The sequence below is a fragment of the Bufo bufo genome, chromosome 4 (assembly GCF_905171765.1).
Source record: "Bufo bufo chromosome 4, aBufBuf1.1, whole genome shotgun sequence".
In the NCBI taxonomy this organism is placed as follows: Eukaryota; Metazoa; Chordata; class Amphibia; order Anura; family Bufonidae; genus Bufo; species Bufo bufo.
Window position 1 is genome coordinate 245,877,216 of NC_053392.1, and position 21,796 is coordinate 245,899,011.

General features: G+C 46.3%; 1 protein-coding gene across 1 annotated transcript in view; it reads right to left on the minus strand.

Moving 5' to 3' along the window:
* LOC120999141 (intestinal-type alkaline phosphatase-like) overlaps nt 1–21,796 on the minus strand; it is a 94,990-nt gene that overhangs the window by 57,832 nt on the left and 15,362 nt on the right. The window contains exons 3-5 of the mRNA XM_040430014.1: nt 20,966–21,140; nt 18,708–18,880; nt 1,205–1,339 (exon numbers count right to left, since the gene is read on the minus strand). Of these exons, the coding sequence (XP_040285948.1) occupies nt 1,205–1,339; nt 18,708–18,880; nt 20,966–21,140 (483 nt within the window). The remainder of the gene's footprint in view (nt 1–1,204; nt 1,340–18,707; nt 18,881–20,965; nt 21,141–21,796) is intronic.

Here is a 21,796-nt window from a genome sequence, read left to right on the forward strand (position 1 = left end):
TTGTGGACACAAGTAGCGCTGTTTCTGGTATGGGTAGATTTATTATGTGCTATGCCAGTCCTGTGCCCCCGAAGGATACATTTAATTTATGACAAGGCGCTGGGCTCCCACATCCTCCTGCAGTCCGTGCTCCTGATTGGAATCTAAACCCTCGCCAGTCGCCCTTTTCAGAAAGCGGTGAGGGTGGCATAAGAACACTAATTGCAACTAAATTTGGTCACAATGGTGTATAAAACAGACCCACAGTTTGCAATTTTTTTATGTCAACTGGGAAGGGGGCATAATCTTATAGGAGCCTTCAAGGCGCAAGCTATCCATCCATGGTAAAAATTGGAGGGACCCAGGATTGGGCATGCCGGATCAATATCTCTGAGACTTTTGTTCAGCAAGAAGATGCTTCAGTAAGTATTGCCAGTGAGTTTTCCTCCTGACCCCCTAGTGAATTAATTCATGCACTCGGTTTTGCATACATATTTATGGGGGGTCAAGTAATAGTAGTCGTTTAATGCCTCATTCACACGTCAGTGATTTTGAGCCCACACCAGGTGTGGCTCTAAACACAGAACAGGTGCAGATCTTTCGCTTATACCTGATGTCTGTGGAGGCTCCAATCCTGGTTTTGGCTCTCAATCACTGATGGAAATCACTGATCAAAACAATGACGTGTGAATGAGGCTTAGCTGGTCATCACTGTTATCCAATACATTCCATACTTCTAAGGGCTACATAGCATCATAAATCAATATAATGCAATGCGACCTCGGCAGTGCTGGAAGTTCAGGACCTGTGTTAGGCCTCATGCACACGACCGTTCCATTTTTTGCGGTCTGCAAATTGCGGATCCGCAAAACACGGAAGCCGCCCGTGTGCCTTCCCCAATTTGCGGAACGGAACAGGCGGCCCATTGTAGAAATGCCTATTCTTGTCCGCAAAACGGACAAGAATAGGACATGTTATATTTTTTTTGCGGGGCCACGGAACAGAGCAACGGATGCGGACAGCACACTGAGTGCTGTCCGCATCTTTTGCGGCCCCATTGAAGTGAATGGGTCCGCACCCGAGCCGCCAAAACTGCCGCTCGGTTGCGGACCAGAACAACGATCGTGTACATGAGGCCTTATACTCACGTTCCGAGTCCGGAGTGTAGAACTCGCTCGTGTGAAAGCGGCCATAGACTATTTTATCCACTGGTTTGTAAACCTACCTCATATTTGCTGAGCCATTCATTTATGAGGTTCCTTCCATCTTTTCTGAGCCCATTCTGTGTCCGATTATTTGGGTATTCAGGATCTTTGGTTCCATTTGGAGTCATGTATTTTCGCCCACCTCCTAAAATCACCTGAAAAACAATTAAAGGGAATCTGTTAGTACATATTTCAGTATTAGGCTACATGCACACGACCGTATGTGTTTTGCAGTCCGCAAATTGCGGATCCGCAAAAAAAAAAACATCTGTATACCATCTGTTTTTTTTTTTTTTTTTTGGCGGATCCATTGTAACAATGCTTAAAACGGAAGAATACGAAATGTTCAGTTTTTTTGCGGGGCTACGGAACGAACATACTGATGCGGACAGCAAACAGTGTGCTGTCCGCATTTTTTGTGGACCCATTGAAATGAATGGGTCCACATCCTATCCGCAAAAAAACGGAACGGACACGGAAACAAACAACGTTCGTGTGCATGTAGCCCTAGGACTCCTTCACATGAACGTATTTTGTGCTCCATATACGGGCCGTTTCCTGTGTTCCGCATACGGCCTGTATACGGAACCATTCATTTCAATGGGTCCGCAAAAGATGCGGACAGCAGTCTGTGTGCTGTCCGCATCCATTGCTCCGTTCCGTGGCCCAGCAAAAATTGAGTGCTGTCCTATTCTTGCCCGTTTTGCGGACAAGAATAGGCATTTCTATAATAGGCCTCAAATTGCGGAAGGCACACGGTCGCGTGAACGAGCCCTAAGGCTCCATTCACACGTCCGTGGTGTGTTGCGGACCTGCAAATTGCGTATCCGCGACACACCCGCCCGGCACCCCTATAGAAATGCCTATTCTTGTCCGCTGCGGACAAGAATAGGACATGTTCTATCTTTTGCGGAGCTGTGGACCCGAAGATCGGGGCCGCGCTTCGCAAATGCGGATGCGGACAGCACACTGTGTGCTGTCCGCATCCATTCCGTCCCCATAGAAAATGAATGGGTCCGCACCCGTTCCGCAAAATTGCGGAACGGATGCGGACCCATTTGCGGACATGTGAATGGAGCCTAAAGAGTAACTAAACTTTTAGTCCTCTTGCACACAAACGTTTTTTTTTTTAGTTTTGCGTTCTATTTTTTTGCGTTCCGTATACGGAACCATTCATTTCAATGGATCCGCAAAAAAAACGGGAGGTACTCCGTATGACTTCTGTTTCCGTACTTTCGTTTTTCCGTTCCATTCAAAGATAGAACATGTCCTATTATTGTCCGCATAATGGACAAGGATAGTACTATTCAATCAGGGGCCAGCTGTTCCATTCCACAAAAAACGGAATGCACACAGACGTTTTTTGTGGACCGCAAAATACTGAAAAAGCCATACGGTCGTGTGCAAGAAGCCTTAATGAAGTTTTTGTAAATGTCCCAAATGCCCTAATAATATATTTTTTCATGTATTTATTGATTTTGCATTTTTACTAGAAATATCCCCCCCTAAAGCACACCTCTCCCTGCTCGCTTTAAATTCACTATTCTCCACATCACTGACTTCTCAGCAGTGTATGGAGTAGGGAGTCTACACTTTATGAATGGGGCCGCACACAGAGTACGGGCAGGAGCACACATTGCTGCCTGTTACCCCTGCATGTCAGCTTTTAGCTTAGCGAAGCAGGAGCCCGCTCCGCTCAGCTAATCCTGGCATAGTACATGGTTACAGGGTACCCATGTCAGTGCTCCAGACTAAAAAAAATACCTAGTAGCCATTGGCTCCTGAACTGAAAAATTTAGGAGCCAAATCAAATTTTTAGTCGCCAAATCGAAACCGAATCAAAATTTTGGTATCGTGACAACGCTACGCCGATCAGATCGGCGTAGGGTTGTTTTGAAACCAAAATTTTTATTGGCTTTCGTCACCATAAAAAAGTATTGCGATACTCAATACCGCGCAAAAAAAAAAAACACCAAAAAAAGCCGCGTGCATTTTGCATTTTATGAAACATTCGGCCCATAATAGAACAGTCCTATGCTATTTTTTGGGGTGATATGGTGACTAAAAAATGTCGAATGCTCACCGCATAGGAGATATTTTTTAATAATTTAATAGTTTGGACAGCGCTATGTAATATGTTTGTTTATTTATTTATTGTGTATATATTTTATATGTAAAATTGGGAAAGGGGAGATTTAAACGTAATATTTTAGGGTACTTTCACACTAGCGTTTCTTTTCCGGCATAGAGTTCCGTCACAGGGGCTCTATACCAGAAATGAACCGATCAGGCATATCGCCATGCATTCTGAATGGAGAGCAATCCGTTCAGGATGCATCAGGATGTCTTCAGTTCAGTTATTTTGACTGATCAGGCAAAAGAGAAAACCGCAGCATGCTATGGTTTTATCTCCGGCGAAAAAAACTGAAGATTTGCCTGAATGCCGGATCCAGCATTTTTCCCCTTAGGAATGTATTAGTGCCAGATCTGGCATTCAAAATACCGGAATGCACCCGCACTGAATCCTGACCCATTCACTTCTATGGGGCTGTGCACACTTGTGCGTTGCGTGAAAATCGCAGCATGCTATATGTTGTGCGTTTTTCACGCAATGCAGGCCCCATAGAAGTTAATGGGGCTGCGTGAAAATCGCAAGCAAGTGCGGATGCGGTGCGATTTTCACGCATGGTTGCTAGGATGAAAGTCTATTCACTGTATTATTTTCCCTTATAACATGGTTATAAGGGAAAATAATAGCATTCTTAATACAGAATGCAAAGAAAAAGGTCAATATAATAAACATTGGTGGCGCAGTGCGCCCCCCCAATACTCCAGTATAATAAACATTGGTGGCGCAGTGCGCCCCCCCTCAATATACTAAACATTGGTGGCGCAGTGCACCCCCCCCCCTCATTATAATAAACATTGGTAGCGCAGTGCGCCCCCCCTCAATATAATAAACATTGGTGGCGCAGTGCGCCCCCCCTCAATATAATAAACATTGGTGGCGCAGTGGGCAGTGCCAATGAGGGTTAAAAAATAAAAAAATAATTAACTCACCTCCTCCAATTGATTGTCTCCTGTTCTTTCTTCAGGACCTGTCAAAGGACCTGTGGTGACATCACTGTGCTCATCACATGATACATCACATGATCCATCACCATGGTAATAGCCCATGTGATGAGCTCAGTGACGTCACCACAGGTCCTGAAGAAAGAACAGGAGACCGGCAGCTACGCGATCAACTGGAGGAGGTGAGTTAATTTTTTTTATTATTTTTAACCCTCATTGGCACTTCCCACTGTGCCACCAACGTTTATTATACTGGGAGGGGGGGTGGGGGACACTGTGCCACCAATGTTTCTTATACAAATACAGGAGGCGGGTGCTGGAATCAAATAGCCGACACCCGACCTTTGTGACAGGGAGCTGCGATCAGCGGCAGTTAACCCCTCAGGTACTGCACCTGAAGGGTTAACTCAACTGCAGCTGATCGCAGCTCCCTGTCACAAAGGTCGGGTATCGGCTATTTGATTCCGGCACCCGCCTCCTGTATTTGTATTACAGGTCAGTTTTCTTCATTGGTGGCGCAGTGGCCACAGCCCCTCCCCTCCTCCTCCCGTCTCTTCCCATCGGCGGAGGCGGCGGCAGCAGCAGCACAGGGGGAGGGAGAGACTCCTCCACTGCGCTGCTGAGAACGATCATCTCCTGTGCCCCGCCGCTGTATTGAGCAGAGCTGCGGCGGCGGGTCTAGTCGCAAATGGCGACAAGACTAAAAAAGTCTTGTCGCCATTTGTAAATTCTAAATCGCATTGGCGACCATTTTGGTCGCCATCTGGAGCCCTGCATGTGCTATGCCAGGATTTAGTAAACCTCTGGTGGGCACAGTTATTTCCTGAGCGAAAATCAAGTGCGGGTCAAAAACACAGAACAGGTGCAAATCTTCCCATTCTACCTCATCTCTGAGTAGGCTTCACTACTGGTTTTGGGTTACGATTAGGGATGAGCGAACCCGAACTGTATAGTTCGGGTTCGTACCGAATTTTGGGGTGTCCGTGACACGGACCCGAACCCGAACATTTTCGTAAAAGTTCGGGTTCGGTGTTCGGCGCTTTCTTGGCGCTTTTTGAAAGGCTGCAAAGCAGCCAATCAACAAGCGTCATACTACTTGCCCCAAGAGGCCATCACAGCCATGCCTACTATTGGCATGGCTGTGATTGGCCAGTGCAGCATGTGACCCAGCCTCTATATAAGCTTGGGTCACGTAGCGCTGCACGTCACTTTGCTGTTACAAGTGTAGGGAGAGGTTGCAGCTGCGACGTTAGGGCGAGATTAGGCAGTGATTAACTCCTCCAAAAGACTTAAGACAGTGATCGATCTACAGCTGTGGATCATTGAACTGCTGCTATTCAATTGCTCACTGTTTTTAGGCTGCCCAGAGCGTTTTTCAGTCACTTTTTTCTGGGGTGATCGGCGGCCATTTTGTGGCTTGTGGTGTGCCAGCACAAGCTGCCACCAAGTCCATTTAACCATCAATAGTGTGGTTATTTTTTGGCTATATCCTACATCAGGGGCAAGCTGCCACCAAGTCCATTTAACCATCAATAGTGTGGTTATTTAAATCTATCCCTAAAAGGGTATATTAGATTCAAGGTGCTGATAGGGTCATTCTCAATAACTTCACACACATGCTACTGTGCAATTCCAAGTCTAATTCTGTGTGTAAACGTATACCTGTCACCCAGCGCCTAAAAAATAGGCCTCAAATTTATATTCATCCAAATCTGTCATTATTGCTTTAGCTGGTCAAGTTATTTAGTGTCCGTCAAAGCACAGTTTTTGTTCTGGGTTGAAATACAATTCCCAATTTTGCAATTCTCTAAATTAGTGGTTTCTGCTGTATCAGGCCTACTTTAAATCTATCCCTAAAAGGGTATATAAGATTCAAGGTGCAGATAGGGTTATTTTCAATAACTTCACACACACACTACTGTGCAATTCCAGGTCTAATTCTGTCCGTAAACGTATACCTGTCATCCAGCGCCTAAATACTAGGCCTCAAATTTATATTCAGCTAAATCTGTCGTTACTGCTGTGCCTTTATTAGTGTAATACGGTACCTAAATAGATAGCCAGATAGTGTTAGGTGTCTGTAAAAAAAGGCCTGAATTTGAATTCAATACATTGGGCCAAATAATATTTTTCTTATTGTGGTGAACGGTAACAATGAGGAAAATATCTAGTAGCGGACGCGGACATGGTCGTGGTGGTGTTAGTGGACCCTCTGGTGCTGGGAGAGGACGTGGCCGTTCTGCCACAGCCACACGTCCTAGTGAACCAACTACCTCGGGTCCCAGTAGCCAGCAGAATTTACAGCGATATTTGGTGGGGCCCAATGCCGTTCTAAGGATGGTAAGGCCTGAGCAGGTACAGGCATTAGTCAATTGGGTGGCCGACAGTGGATCCAGCACGTTCACATTATCTCCCACCCTTCTCTGCAGAAAGCGCACAGATGGCGCATGAAAACCAAGCCCATCAGTCTGTCACATCACCCCCATGCATATCAGGGAAACTGTCTGAGCCTCAAGTTATGCAGCAGTCTCTTATGCTGTTTGAAGACTCTGCTGCAAGGGTTTCCCAAGGGCATCCACCTAGCCCTTCCCCAGGGGTGGAAGAGATAGAATGCACTAACGCACAACCACTTATGTTTCCTGATGATGAGGACATGGGAATACCACCTCAGCACGTCTCTGATAATGACGAAACACAGGTGCCAACTGCTGCGTCTTTCTGCAGTGTGCCGACTGAACAGGAGGTCAGGGATCAAGACTGGGTGGAAGACGATGCAGGGGACGATGAGGTCCTAGACCCCACATGGAATGAAGGTCGTGCCACTGACTTTCACAGTTCGGAGGAAGAGGCAGTGGTGAGACCGAGCCAACAGCGTAGCAAAAGACAAAGAGGGAGCAGTGGGCAAAAGCAGAACACCCGCCGCCAAGAGACTCCGCCTGCTACTGACCGCCGCCATCTGGGACCGAGCACCCCAAAGGCAGCTTCAAGGAGTTCCCTGGCATGGCACTTCTTCAAACAATGTGCTGACAACAAGACCCGAGTGGTTTGCACGCTGTGCCATCAGAGCTTGAAGCGAGGCATTAACGTTCTGAACCTTAGCACAACCTGCATGACCAAGCACCTGCATGCAAAGCATGAACTGCAGTGGAGTAAACACCTTAAAAACAAGGAAGTCACTCAGGCTCCCCCTGCTACCTCTTCTGCTGCTGCCGCCTCGGCCTCTTCCTCCGCCTCTGGAGGGACGTTGGCACCTGCCGCCCAGCAAACATGGGATGTACCACCAACACCACCACCTGTGTCACCAAGCATCTCAACCATGTCACATGGCAGCGTTCAGCTCTCCATCTCACAAACATTTGAGAGAAAGCGTAAATTCCCACCTAGCCACCCTCGATCCCTGGCCCTGAATGCCAGCATTTCTAAACTACTGGCCTATGAAATGCTGTCATTCAGGCTGGTGGACACAGACCGCTTCAAACAGCTCATGTCGCTTGCTGTCCCACAGTATGTTGTTCCCAGCCGGCACTACTTCTCCAAGAGAGCCGTGCCTTCCCTGCACAACCAAGTATCCGATAAAATCAAGTGTGCACTGCACAACGCCATCTGTGGCAAGGTCCACCTAACCACAGATACGTGGACCAGTAAGCACGGCCAGGGACGCTATATCTCCCTAACTGCACACTGGTTAAATGTAGTGGCGGCTGGGCCCCAGGCGGAGAGCTGTTTGGCGCACGTCCTTCCGCCGCCAAGGATCGCAGGGCAACATTCTTTGCCTCCTGTTGCCTCCTCCTCCTACTCAGCTTCCTCCTCTTCTTCCACCTGCTCATCCAGTCAGCCACACACCTTCACCACCAACTTCAGCACAGCCCGGGGTAAACGTCAGCAGGCCATTTTGAAACTCATATGTTTGGGGGACAGGCCCCACACCGCACAGGATTTGTGGCGGGGTATAGAACAACAGACCGACGAGTGGTTGCTGCCGGTGAGCCTCAAGCCCAGCCTGGTGGTGTGCGATAATGGGCGAAATCTCGTTGCAGCTCTGGGACTAGCCGGTTTGACGAACATCCCTTGCCTGGCGCATGTGCTGAATTTGGTGGTGCAGAAGTTCATTCACAACTACCCCGACATGTCGGAGCTGCTGCATAAAGTGCGGGCCGTCTGTTTGCGCTTCCGGCGTTCACATCCTGCTGCTGCTCGCCTGTCTGCGCTACAGCGTAACTTCGGCCTTCCCGCTCACCGCCTCATATGCGACGTGCCCACCAGGTGGAACTCCACCATGCACATGCTGGACAGACTGTGCGAGCAGCAGCAGGCCATAGTGGAGTTTCAGCTGCAGCACGCACGGGTCAGTCGCACTGCGGAACAGCACCACTTCACCACCAATGACTGGGCCACCATGCAAGACCTGTGTGCCCTGTTGCGCTGTTTCGAGTACTCCACCAACATGGCCAGTGGCGATGACGCCATTATCAGCGTTACAATACCACTTCTATGTCTCCTTGAGAAAACACTTAGGGCGATGATGGAAGAGGAGGTGGCCCAGGAGGAGGAGGAAGAGGGGTAATTTTTAGCACTTTCAGGCCAGTCTCTTCGAAGTGACTCAGAGGGAGGTTTTTTGCAACAGCAGAGGCCAGGTACAAATGTGGCCAGATAGGGCCCACTACTGGAGGACGAGGAGGACGAGGATGAGGAGGAGGTGGAGGTGGAGGTGGAGGAGGATGAGGATGAAGCATGTTCACAGCTCGGGCCCATCACTGGTGCGTGGCTGGGGGGAAACGCAGGACGATGACAATACGCCTCCCACAGAGGACAGCTTGTCCTTACCTCTGGGCAGCCTGGCACACATGAGCGACTACATGCTGCAGTGCCTGCGCAAGGACAGCAGAGTTGCCCACATTTTAACGTGTGCGGACTACTGGGTTGCCACCCTGCTGGATCCACGGTACAAAGACAATGTGCCCACCTTACTTCATGCACTGGAGCGTGATAGTAAGATGCGCGAGTACAAGCGCACGTTGGTAGACGCGCTACTGAGAACATTCCCAAATGTCACAGGGGAACAAGTGGAAGGCGAAGGCAGAGGAGGAGCAAGAGGTCACCAACGCAGCTGTGTCACGGCCAGCTCCTCTGAGGGCAGGGTTAGCATGGCAGAGATGTGGAAAAGTTTTGTCACCACGCCACAGCTAACTGCACCACCACCTGATACGGAACGTGTTAGCAGGAGGCAACATTTCACTAACATGGTGGAACAGTACGTGTGCACACCCCTCCACGTACTGACTGATGGTTCGGCCCCATTCAACTTCTGGGTCTCCAAATTGTCCATGTGCCCAGAGCTAGCCTTTTATGCCTTGGAGGTGCTGGCCTGCCCGGCGGCCAGCGTTTTGTCTGAACGTGTATTCAGCACGGCAGGGGGCGTCATTACAGACAAACGCAGCCGCCTGTCTACAGCCAATGTGGACAAGCTGACATTCAAAAAAATGAACCAGGCATGGATCCCACAGGACCTGTCCATCCCTTGTGCAGATTAGACATTAACTACCTCCCCTTAACCATATATTATTGTACTCCAGGGCACTTCCTCATTCAATCCTATTTTTATTTTCATTTTACCATTATATTGTGGGGCAACCCAAAGTTGAATGAACCTCTCCTCTGTCTGGGTGCCGGGGCCTAAAAATATCTGACAGTGGCCTGTTCCAGTGTTGGGTGACATGAAGCCTGATTCTCTGCTATGATATGAAGACTGATTCTCTGCTGACATGAAGCCTGAATCTCTGTTATGGGACCTCTCTCCTCTGTCTGGGTGCCGGGGCCTAAAAATATCTGACAGTGGCCTGTTCCAGTGGTGGGTGACATGAAGCCTGATTCTCTGCTATGACATGAAGACTGATTCTCTGCTGAGTCGCTGACATGAAGCCAGATTCTATGTTATGGGACCTCTCTCCTCTGTCTGGGTGCCGGTGCCTAAATTATATGACAATGGACTGTTCCAATGTTGGGTGACTTGAATTATGGTTCTCTGCTATGACATGAAGACTGATTCTCTGCTGACATGAAGCCAGATTCTATGTTATGGGACCTCTCTCCTCTGTCTGGGTGCCGGGGCCTAAAAATATCTGACAGTGGCCTGTTCCAGTGGTGGGTGACATGAAGACTGATTCTCTGCTATGACATGAAGACTGATTCTCTGCTGAGTCGCTGACATGAAGCCAGATTCTATGTTATGGGACCTCTCTCCTCTGTCTGGGTGCCGGGGCCTAAATTATATGACAATGGACTGTTCCAATGTTGGGTGACGTGAAGCATGATTCTCTGCTATGACATGAAGCCTGATTCTCTGCTATGACATGAAGACTGATTCTCTGCTGACATGAAGCCTGATTCTCTGCTATAGGACCTCTCTCCAATTGATATTGGTTAATTTTTATTTATTTTATTTTTATTTTAATTCATTTCCCTATCCACATTTGTTTGCAGGGAATTTAACTACATTTTGCTGCCTTTTGCAGCCCTCTAGCCATTTCCTGGGCTGTTTTACAGCCTTTTTAGTGCCAAAAAGTTCGGGTCCCCATTGACTTCAATGGGGTTCGGGTTCGGGACGAAGTTCGGGTCGGGTTCGGATCCCGAACCCGAACATTTCCGGGAAGTTCGGCCGAACTTCTCGAACCCGAACATCCAGGTGTTCGCTCAACTCTACTTACGATAACTGATGGAAATAACCAGGGGCGGACTGGGAACTTAACCACCTCAGCCCCCCTAGCTTAAACACCCTTAATGACCAGGCCCCTTTTTACACTTCTGCACTACACTACTTTCACAGTTTATTGCTCGGTCATGCAACTTACCACCCAAATGAATTTTACCTCCTTTTCTTCTCACTAATAGAGTTTTCATTTGGTGGTATTTCATTGCTGCTGACATTTTTACTTTTTTTGTTATTAATCGAAATTTAACGATTTTTTTGCAAAAAAATGAAATTTTTCACTTTCAGTTGTAATTTTTTTTTAAAAAAACGACATCCATATATACATTTTTCTCTAAATTCATTGTTCTACATGTCTTTGATAAAAAAAAATGTTTGGGTAAAAAAAAAATGGTTTGGGTAAAAGTTATAGCATTTACAAACTATGGTACAAAAATGTGAATTTCTGCTTTTTGAAGCAGCTCTGACTTTCTGAGCACCTGTCATGTTTCCTGAGGTTCTACAATGCCCAGACATTAGAAAAAAAAACACAAATGACCCCATTTTGGAAAGTAGACACCCTAAGGTATTCGCTGATGGGCATAGTGAGTTCATAGAACTTTTTATTTTTTGTCACAAGTTAGCGGAAAATTATGATTTTTTTTTTTCCTTACAAAGTCTCATATTCCACTAACTTTTGACAAAAAATAAAAACTTCCATGAACTCACTATGCCCATCAAGAAATACCTTGGGGTGTCTTCTTTCCAAAATGGGGTCACTTGTGGGGTAGTTATACTGCCCTGGCATTCTAGGGGCCCTAATGTGTGAGAAGTAGTTTGAAATCAAAATGTGTAAAAAATGCCCTGTGAAATCTGAAAGGTGCTCTTTGGAATGTGGGCCCCTTTGCCCACCTAAGCTGCAAAAAAGTGTCACACATCTGGTATCCCCGTACTCAGGAGAAGTTGGGGAATGTGTTTTGGGGTGTCATTTTACATATACCCATGCTGGGTGAGAAAAATATCTCGGTCAAATGCCAACTTTGTATAAAAAATTGGGAAAAGTCTTTTGCCAAGATATTTCTCTCACCCAGCATGGGTATATGTAAAATGACACCCCAAAACACATTGCCCAACTTCTCCTGAGTACGGCGATACCAGATGTGTGACACTTTTTTGCAGCCTAGGTGGGCAAAGGGGCCCACATTCCAAAGAGCACCTTTCGGATTTCACAGGGCATTTTTTACACATTTTGATTTCAAACTATTTCTCACACATTAGGGCCCCTAGAATGCCAGGGCAGTATAACTACCCCACAAGTGACCCCATTTTGTAAAGAAAGACACCCCAAGGTATTTCTTGATGGGCATAGTGAGTTCATGGAAGTTTTTATTTTTTGTCACAAGTTAGTGGAATATGAGACTTTGTAAGAAAAACAAAAAAAATAAAAAATCATCATTTTCCGCTAACTTGTGACAAAAATTAAAAAATTCTTGGAACTCGCCATGCCCCTCACGGAATACCTGGGGTGTCTTCTTTCCGAAATGGGGTCACATGTGGGGTATTTATACTGCCCTGGCATTTTAGGGGCCCTAAAACGTGAGAAGAAGTCTGTAATATAAAGGTCTAAAAAATTTTACACATTTGGATTCCGTGAGGGGTATGGTGAGTTCATGTGAGATTTAATTTTTTGACACAAGTTAGTGGAATATGAGACTTTGTAAGAAAAAAAAAATAATAAATAAAATTTCTGCTAACTTGGGCCCAAAAAATGTCTAAATGGAGCCTTACAAGGGGGTGATCAATGACAGGGGGGTGATCAGGGAGTCTATATGGGGTGATCACCCCCCTGTCATTAATCACCCCTCTGTAAGGCTCCATTCAGACGTCCGTATGTGTTTTGCGGATCCGATCCATGTATCCGTGGATCTGTAAAAAACATACGGACGTCTGAATGGAGCCTTACAGGGGGGTGATCAATGACACGGGGGTGATCAGGGAGTCTATATGGGGTGATCAGGGGTTAATAAGGGGTTAATAAGTGACAGGGGGGTGTAGTGTAGTGGTGTTTGGCGCTACTTATTACTGAGCTGCCTGTGTCCTCTGGTGGTCGATCCAAGCAAAAGGGACCACCAGAGGACCAGATAGCAGGTATATTAGACGCTGTTATCAAAACAGAGTCTAATATACCTGTTAGGGGTTAAAAAAATCGCATCTACAGCCTGCCAGCGAACGATCGCCGCTGGCAGGCTGTAGATCCACTCGCTCACCTTCCGATCCTGTGAACGCGCGCGCCTGTGTGCGCGCGTTCACAGGAAATCTCGCGTCTCGCGAGATGATGCATAGATGCGTGACTCTGCCTGGAGCTGCCTCCTCCGGAACGCGATCCTGCGTTAGGCGGTCCGTAGGCGGTTAAAGTGGCCCTGGAAAAGAAACTAAAACTGGCCCCATTTTGTAGGCAGGTCCAAATTAACAGAAGGTGGGGCAACACAAGTAGGCAGGCTCAACAATGCCAAGTGCAAAATACCATCCCAACAGAACCAAATAACAGTGTAGCACAATATACTGTCCCAAAAGCTGTCCCTCTGTGGTGGCCATCAATAGCTGCCATCTTCTGTCATCCTCATTCAATTGTCTATGGAGCAGGGGGCTTAGGAGGTGAGATGCAGGCTTTAATTGAATTCAGGAGGGCATGTGCGGCCTCTGGCTGGGTACCTGAGTACCTGATTCTCACAGCATTAATTACTGTTGAGAGCTAATTTTGTACTTGGTCAGCGGTAGAGAGGAGGACTTGGGTTGCCGCCTGGGGCATCGGCCCACTGGATTATTTCCCTGTTGGGTCTATGGCCAATCCGCTCCTGGAAATAACTGACCAAATAACTGAAGTGTGAACTCAGCCTTACCAGTTGGGGGGATGGGGTGTGTTCCCTGTACAGTCTGACACTGGCAGCACTGATTGGATAGTGTCAGACTAGGCAGGGAAACATCCCCAACTATTAACATCTGGACCTTCATTGCAAACTGATAGCGATTAATTCATAATTTCTAGCAGGAATCATAGTCCTAAGAATAGATGCTCCATAAATGTTGTTACATTGGAAATGCAAGTAGTTTCTACAACAGATGTCAGGAGAGGTGACGGGTCCTATTTAAAGAGTAACTCTCATTTAAATTTTTTTTTGAGATAATGGAGGGGATTTATCAAACCTCCATCAATACGTCACTCGCTCCATACAGTATTAGAACAAAGTTTTATGCAAATCAAGTTTGGATGTTTCATCCGAAGTCAATTCGCTCATCCCTAGTAGCCATATTTTGACACCCATAGATAATGGTTTTATTTTATTGCTGACATTGCTGTGTGAAGGCTACTGTCGTTTTTATTGATAGAATGTTGGAAAACAAGAGACGTTACAATCATTTTCTATTCCATTTTTTAGGGTAGGTGATCAAAAATCAACACTTACAGCATTGTTTTATTTTTAAAGGTGTTCACCATGCTGTTTAAATAATGGAATATTTTAATTGATCGGGGGATTGCAATACCAATTAGATATTTTTTACACTTGTACCCTTTTTAACACTTAAAAAGGTCCCTGGCAACAATGCCAAATATTTGGCACCTTGCAATTGCATTCCTGGGTGGCAGTTGGAGGACTGAGGGAACTCCGCATCAGAGAGCTGGGTGCCTGATGTATATTACAGCTAGCCACCACAAGAGATGGCTACTGAACCCACCCCATGGCCATGATGTTCTATTGCAGCAAAAGCATTAACCCTTTCAAGACCGGGTGATTTTCCATTTTCATTTTTTACTCCCAGCACTTTTTTTTTTGTGCAACAATCTGTACTTTTCATTGATACCATAGGGTGTGTATGACTTTTCGATCACTTTTTATTCAATTTTCTGTAGGAGGTGTAGCAACCAAAAAAATGGTAAATAAGCCATTTTTACTTTTTTCTGTTTCGCCGTCTGCCATATGGGATAAATATTTTTACATTTTAATAGTACATGGCTATGCCCATGAATTTTTTTTATTCGTTATGTGTTTTTATTTTTATTTTGGGGAAAGGGGGTTGATTTGAATTTTTATATATTTATTTTTTAATGCTTTTAAAAGCATTTTTATATTCTTCTTTTTTTTTTTTACACTTTTTAAAAGTTCCCCTAGGGAACTATAGCAAGCAATCATTAGATTGCTTCTTTCATAGACTCCAATGCATTAGCATTGGAGTCTATTAGAATTACACTCCCCATAGGAACTAATGTGTGGCAGCTCTGTATCATTCCTGCGTACAAGGGCTGCCGCACACACACTCTGGCTCCCCCGCACATACGCTCCCGGTCTTTAACTTCCCAGATGCCATGGTCACATTTGACCACGTCCTGTTTTAAACAGAAGGCACCCATTTTTAAATGCCCAACCATCAACGCAAATTTACATTCGTCGGTCGGGAAAATAAATAGCAAGCTGTGTGTTTGTGACTTTTTAAATGCAACTTCTTTATTTCTTTTACGCTTCCCTCGCCACTCTTCCAAAAGGGTAAGAAAGGGAAAGGGGCGTAGCCAACAGCTGAGACAAATTTATGTTCATTTACACCAGTTTTCTAGTGCAAATGAAGCCAGAAATCTACAGCACCTCTGAGCTGTCGCAGATTTCTGTTTAGGCACACAGACTGCTGGAGGATGCACCTAATTTATGATGAGCCCTGCGCCTCATCATAAATTAGGTGCACCCTCCGGCAGTGCAGGGGATATCAAGACCAGTGCAGAAAGTAAATCTGCCCCTAAGTGCCAGTGTAACATCCTGGAGTATGTCACTAAACTCTTTCTCCCTGCTACAACATGTCAGGTGCATATGTATTGTCATCTTGTGTAGTCTAACATTGCATTTTCCATTATATGTATTTTCTATGCCTGTTTCATATATTATGCTGTAATTTCCATGTACACCAGCAGGTGGCAGCAATGTGTTTAGTTCAGTTTAGCATAGCTAGATTGGAATAGTTCATTCCAGTGTTTAGCTCCCCCTCTTCTAGGAGCAAAAGTGGGCTGGTCCCACGCCCTGCAGCAAGGGAGGGAAGAAACCAGTTAGATTCCGTGTGTACCAGCCACCCCGGCTAGGGGAAGGCTGTGTTAGTAGGAGCTCCCAGAAACAGGGATCCCAAGACAGGATCAAGTCTCGGTTGAGGCCAAGATCACTCTTCCCAGCCTGAGTCATCAACCTCAGTGCTGGTGGACAAGCAAGCAGCCACCTCCAGATCTACAGATCTCCAGGAAGCCATTCCCTGCGAGCAGAACTGTGAGTGTTTAATCCAAAGTCCAGGAGAAGCCAATTTCCTTCTTTAGCTAGTCAGGCCCATATCAAGCAGAAGACAGACAGAGCAGAAGATAAATACCTGCCAGATTCTCCAGGCATATAGTATAGGAGCAGAAGAGGCATTAATCCCTGCCATACATTGCCAATACCTGCTGGGACCTAAGGACTATTGCTGTACTCATATGGATTTATGCTGCACCCCTTCAGTAAAGACAAGTTAGATCATATTTCCTGTCTGGATCTCATTCATTCCTCAAGTACTCCTGCTAACCACACTCAATTTATTGCGTGTGAGCCAGGATCCAGGAGTCCAGCCGTACCAAGGTGGGAGACACCGTTGACATTACACAGAGACATTATCCCCCTCTGGCATTCCTCACCTGGTACGTGAGTTATAACATCTTAAAGGGCCCTGCGACTATAACCTGCGCACATTGCAATTGGCGTCACAAACTAAAAACCATTAATATTGTGCCAGTGTGCATCAGTCCCAATCCGGCTTACTGCATATTTTGGCGTCACGAACAGGATTGGATTGAATTGTGTGCCATCCCTGTCCAACAGAACCGGATCCAATTCTGTGTTAAAATGGATCCCATCGCATATTTCACAGTATTGCAAGAGCTGCAGTTTGTACAAAACCCTGAAAATTGACTTTATTGCCTTGTTGCTGTGCAAGAAAGCATCATGCGGTGCCCACGAGTACTCAGGGGGTTAATTCGCCATATTCGCAAAATGGCACCGCCTCTCCATGCTTGTCGGAGGCGGGAAAAGACAAGAACGCCCTCTCAAGATCGCGAAAATGATGACTACGCCCCCCTGGAAGCGGGAAAACTAAAGACTGCCCACTATGAACTTTGTATTGTGAACCAAGGGAGTGCACTCCTCCCTCTGGGCTCCACCCTCACCTCCTGCATGCACCATGACGGAAAAGAAGATGGCCGCCAACCCGGAAACCAAGATGGCCGCCGATGATGAGCATGCTCCCGCGGAGGATGCCGCTGATATAGTCGCCCAGGCTTTGGACCAGCCTGCACCGCAGACGGTGATTGGACCCCGCGATGACCACCAGGAGGCACCGGAACCGGCCGCCCGGCCGCAACATCAGGTAGGAGCAGACGCGCTCCCTGAGGCCCAGGCCCGATCCGTACCTGCCCCTGCACCGCTCCCTAGGCCTGCTCCGCCATGCACACATACTGGTGCGGCGGAGGAGACCGAAACTTCCACTCCGCCGCCCAGAGCTAATACCGCCAGAGCGGGACGTCTCAATCCTGATGTCCCCATAGTGAGCCCTGAAATCCCTGCGGCTCCAACTCTACAGGTGGGGCAAATAAATAACTCTGTCCTGACTTTCAATCCCAGAGTACAACCCTACATTCTGCCCTGGAAGCTGCCACAGGCACCCTCAGTTTGCCTACCAGAACCTCTTCAGCCGGAGGTTTTGTCCACCTCTGCACCGGCTAGGGATCCCGGCTTGCAGCATGTCACAGCTGCATTCACCAGGCTGACTGCTCAGCCAATTCCTAAAGACACCACAATTCCTAAAGACACCTCCTATAGTTGGGGCTGGGCTACAGAAGCTGTCCATGCTATATGAGGAAGCAGAGATGCAGGGCAGGGAGAGAGCAGCAACCTAAACCAATGATGAGACCACAGTATCTGGGAGATTAGACAGAGGGAGGGGCCTTCCTCTTATCAGAACCCCCACAATGTAATTACAGGGTGCCAAACAGTTGCCATGACAGCTAGAGGCTTTCTGCAGGCTCTCAGGCCTGCCAATACTTCCTATTCTATTACACCCTGCCTCCAGCTAGAATTAGATTAAAAAGTGGCATGTTCCCCAAAGTGACATTAATAAAACGACAGCTTGCCGCACACACAATGAGTCCGTACACAGCACTGTTGAAGGAAAAATTTAAACGTTATGGGTGTCAGAATATGATAACACAACACACATTTTTAGACAAGTTAAAAAAATTTTTTTAAAGTAGCATCACTTATGGTAAAAACGCAAACAATTTGCAGATTGTTTTTATTCACCCCACAATTGTCTTTTTCAGTTTTGCAATACATTATTTTTAAATGGTGCCATTAAAAAGTACTACTTGCTCCCCAAAAAACAAGCCCTCATATGGCTATGAATAAGTCAATGACCAAATTGCACCAGCTCAGAGAGCAGTTGTGGGGGCTGTTTGGAAGAGGATGCCAGCAAGCCATTTAGCCTGGGCCTGGATTTTACATACATGGTGAGGCAGTGAACCCAAGTGAAGGAATTGCCCCAAGTGAAGGAAAGCCTAGTTCTTGCTCGGCACTTGGTCAGAAAATAATATAGTACTGCAGGTATACTAACACGGGGGACACTTTAATTATTATTAACAGTGCTCATTTGAAATCATTAGCATTTTCACCTGAGCCCTCCCCACTTTAAATGTGTCTTCCTTTACTTACATCTATGTCAACATTAGAAATCAACTGAAGAGCAATATCGGAGCACCCTAAATCCAGCGCACTCTGAGGCATGTTGGCATCAGAATACCAGTCCCGATCAGCAATGTGAGCATAATTTCCAGCAGGAGAGGCATGTTGGATCCGTGTTGTAGTTACAATACCCACAGACTTCCCTGTTAAATGCAGAACAATATGTTGACAATCAATGCTTGTTATTTATTGTAACTTAAAGGGAACCTGTCACCTGCAAAACGCATATTAAACCGACCACAGTACCTTACAGTATCCCCCAGTGTGTTGCTAATCATATTTTTCTTTGCTCTTTGCGTTTCTTCATACTTGATAAAAACTTTGTTTTAATGTCAGTTGGCGCTGTCTCCGAGTCAGGCTTGAAGTCAAGGGGGCAGCGGCCTCCTTGCTTCAAGTAAAGCTAAGCCCTCCCCTTACCCCTCCTCTCTACAATTAGATGGACATGCTGCCGGGATCGCGCTCTTCTAGCGCATGCGCTGCCTGTTACAGCGTGACCGCCGGGCGCGCGTTCGATCAAACTGTCCGGCGCATCCGCAGTCAGCAAAATGCAGGCGGGTGAGTGAGGATCGCGCTGTAACAGGCAGCATACCGCGCATGCGCTAGAAGAGCGTGATCCCGGCAGCATGTCCATCTAATTGTAGAGAGGAGGGGTAAGGGGCGGGCTTAGCTTTACTTGAAGCAAGGAGGCCGCTGCCCCCTTGACTTCAAGCCTGACTCGGAGACAACGCCAACTGACATTAAAACAACGTTTTTAACAAGTATGAAGAAACGCAAAGAGCAAAGAAAAATATGATTAGCAACACACTGGGGGATACTGTAAGGTACTGTGGTCGGTTTAATATGCGTTTTGCAGGTGACAGGTTCCCATTAAAGGGGTTTTCCATCGACTTCTGATCGGAGGGTTTCCGACTACCAGCATGCCCTCCATCAGTTTATAGAAGCCTCTTCTTCTCCTGTGACGTCACATCCATCGTTCACATGGCCTTTGTAAAGCTTAAATCACAGACGCTATTCAATATACGTGCTTTTAAGAGCTGAATATTATGAAAATTTGCACTAAAGTGGTCATTTCTGTGATGTTTTATGGCCATTCCTGTACAAGTCAGGGAGAAGCTTAAAGGGGTTAGCCAGTATTTTACTAAGGGCTCATGCACACGACCGTATGGCTTTTTCAGTGCTTTGCGGTCCGTTTTTTACGGATCCGTTGTTCCGTTTTTTGTTTCCATTGTGTTTCCGTTTCCTTTCCGTATGCCATATACCGTAATTACATAGAAAACATTGGGCTAGGCATAACATTTTAAATAGATGGTTCCGCAAAAACGGAACGGATACGGAAGACATACAGATGCATTTCTGTAGGTGTTCCGTTTTTTTTGCGGACCCATTGACTTGAATGGAGCCAAGCACCGTGATTTGCGGACAAGAATAGGACATGTTCTATCTTTTCACGGTACGGAAATACTGAAACGGAATGCACAGGGAGACACTTCAGTTTTTTTTGCTGAACCATTGAAATGAATGGTTCAGTATATGTACCACATACTGAACTCAAAATACGGCCCGTATACTGAACGCAAAATGCTGTCGTGTGCATGAGCCCTAATGATGGTCTATCCTCAGGATAGGCCATCAATATCTGATTTGTGTGGGTCTGACACCCAACACTTCTGTTTCTGGATACCTCCAGCTGTGGAAGTCAGCACCAGAATTACACAGTTCTGTTCATTGTGTAGTGCAGGGATCAGCAACCTTCGGCACTCCAGCTGTTGTGAAACTACAATTCCCAGCATGCTCCATTCATTTTGATGTGAGTTCTAAGAAGAGCAGAACAAGTTTGCATGCTGGGAGTTGTAGTTTCTCAACAGCTGGAGTGCCGGAGGTTGCCTACCCCTGGTGTAGTGGATGAAGCTGGTTACTGCAGCACTGTTCGCGTTCACTTCAATGGGAGCAGCGCTTCAGTAGTCAATGCCATCTACTACACAGCAGACAGAACTGTGTCATTTTGGCACCAATTTCCAGTGACTTAGCTATCCTGAAACAGCTGATTGGCGAGGGTGTGGGATGTCAGGCCCCCACCCATCATATAGTGATGGTCTATCCAGAGGATAGGCCGACAATAGTAAAATCCTGGACTACCCCTTTAAGATGGCTCTTGAATGGATTTAAATGTTAGGAAGTTGTCTAAAGCTGGGTAGAAAAGCCTTTGATATTTGTCACACTCTGTGTACCTGCTGCTTTTGCTTTCTTGAGTACTGACTCAACCTCATTACCAGCTTGAGTGCTACAGTCAGATCTTTTAGCAACAGCAGTTAACCCAATGGTTCCATAGTTCCCCTTCACTCCACATAGGTAGGCTGTTGCTGTGCCTGCACTGTCAGGAACCTGGCGATCTACATTATATGTCTGTGGAAACAAATGCCAGTAAATAGAAAGGGGTTATGCTATGATTGATATAAAACATGAAAATCAGACATCATATAGTACATGACAATCTCTTTCTACCAAAACCAGTGCAGCGACCTGTGAAGAGCTGGAGCATTGAATGGGAGTGGTAGTGTCTCTGGCTGTCACAATCAATAGCGGTGGCCATCCTCACACTGTCACTCCCTAGGGCTGTGCAGTCAAAGGATGAGACACCCTTTCTTCCCCTCGGGCACACCATGGTTCTGGTATTCCTGTCTGATAGTAGCTGGGGTGCTTGTAATGTTAGGCCTCTTTAACCACCTCAGCCCCTATAGCTTAAACACCTTTAATGACCAGGCCACTTTTTACACTTCTGACCTACCCTACTTTCACCGTTTATTGCTCGGTCATACAACTTACCACCCAAATGAATTTTACCTCCTTTTCTTCTCACTAATAGAGCTTTCATTTGGTGGTATTTCATTGCTGCTGACATTTTTACTTTTTTTGTTATTAATCTAAATTTAACGATTTTTTTTTGCAAAAAAATGACATTTTTCACTTTCAGTTGTAAAATTTTGCAAAAAAAACGACATCCATATATAAATTTTGCTCTAAATTTATTGTTCTACATGTCTTTGATAAAAAAAAAATGT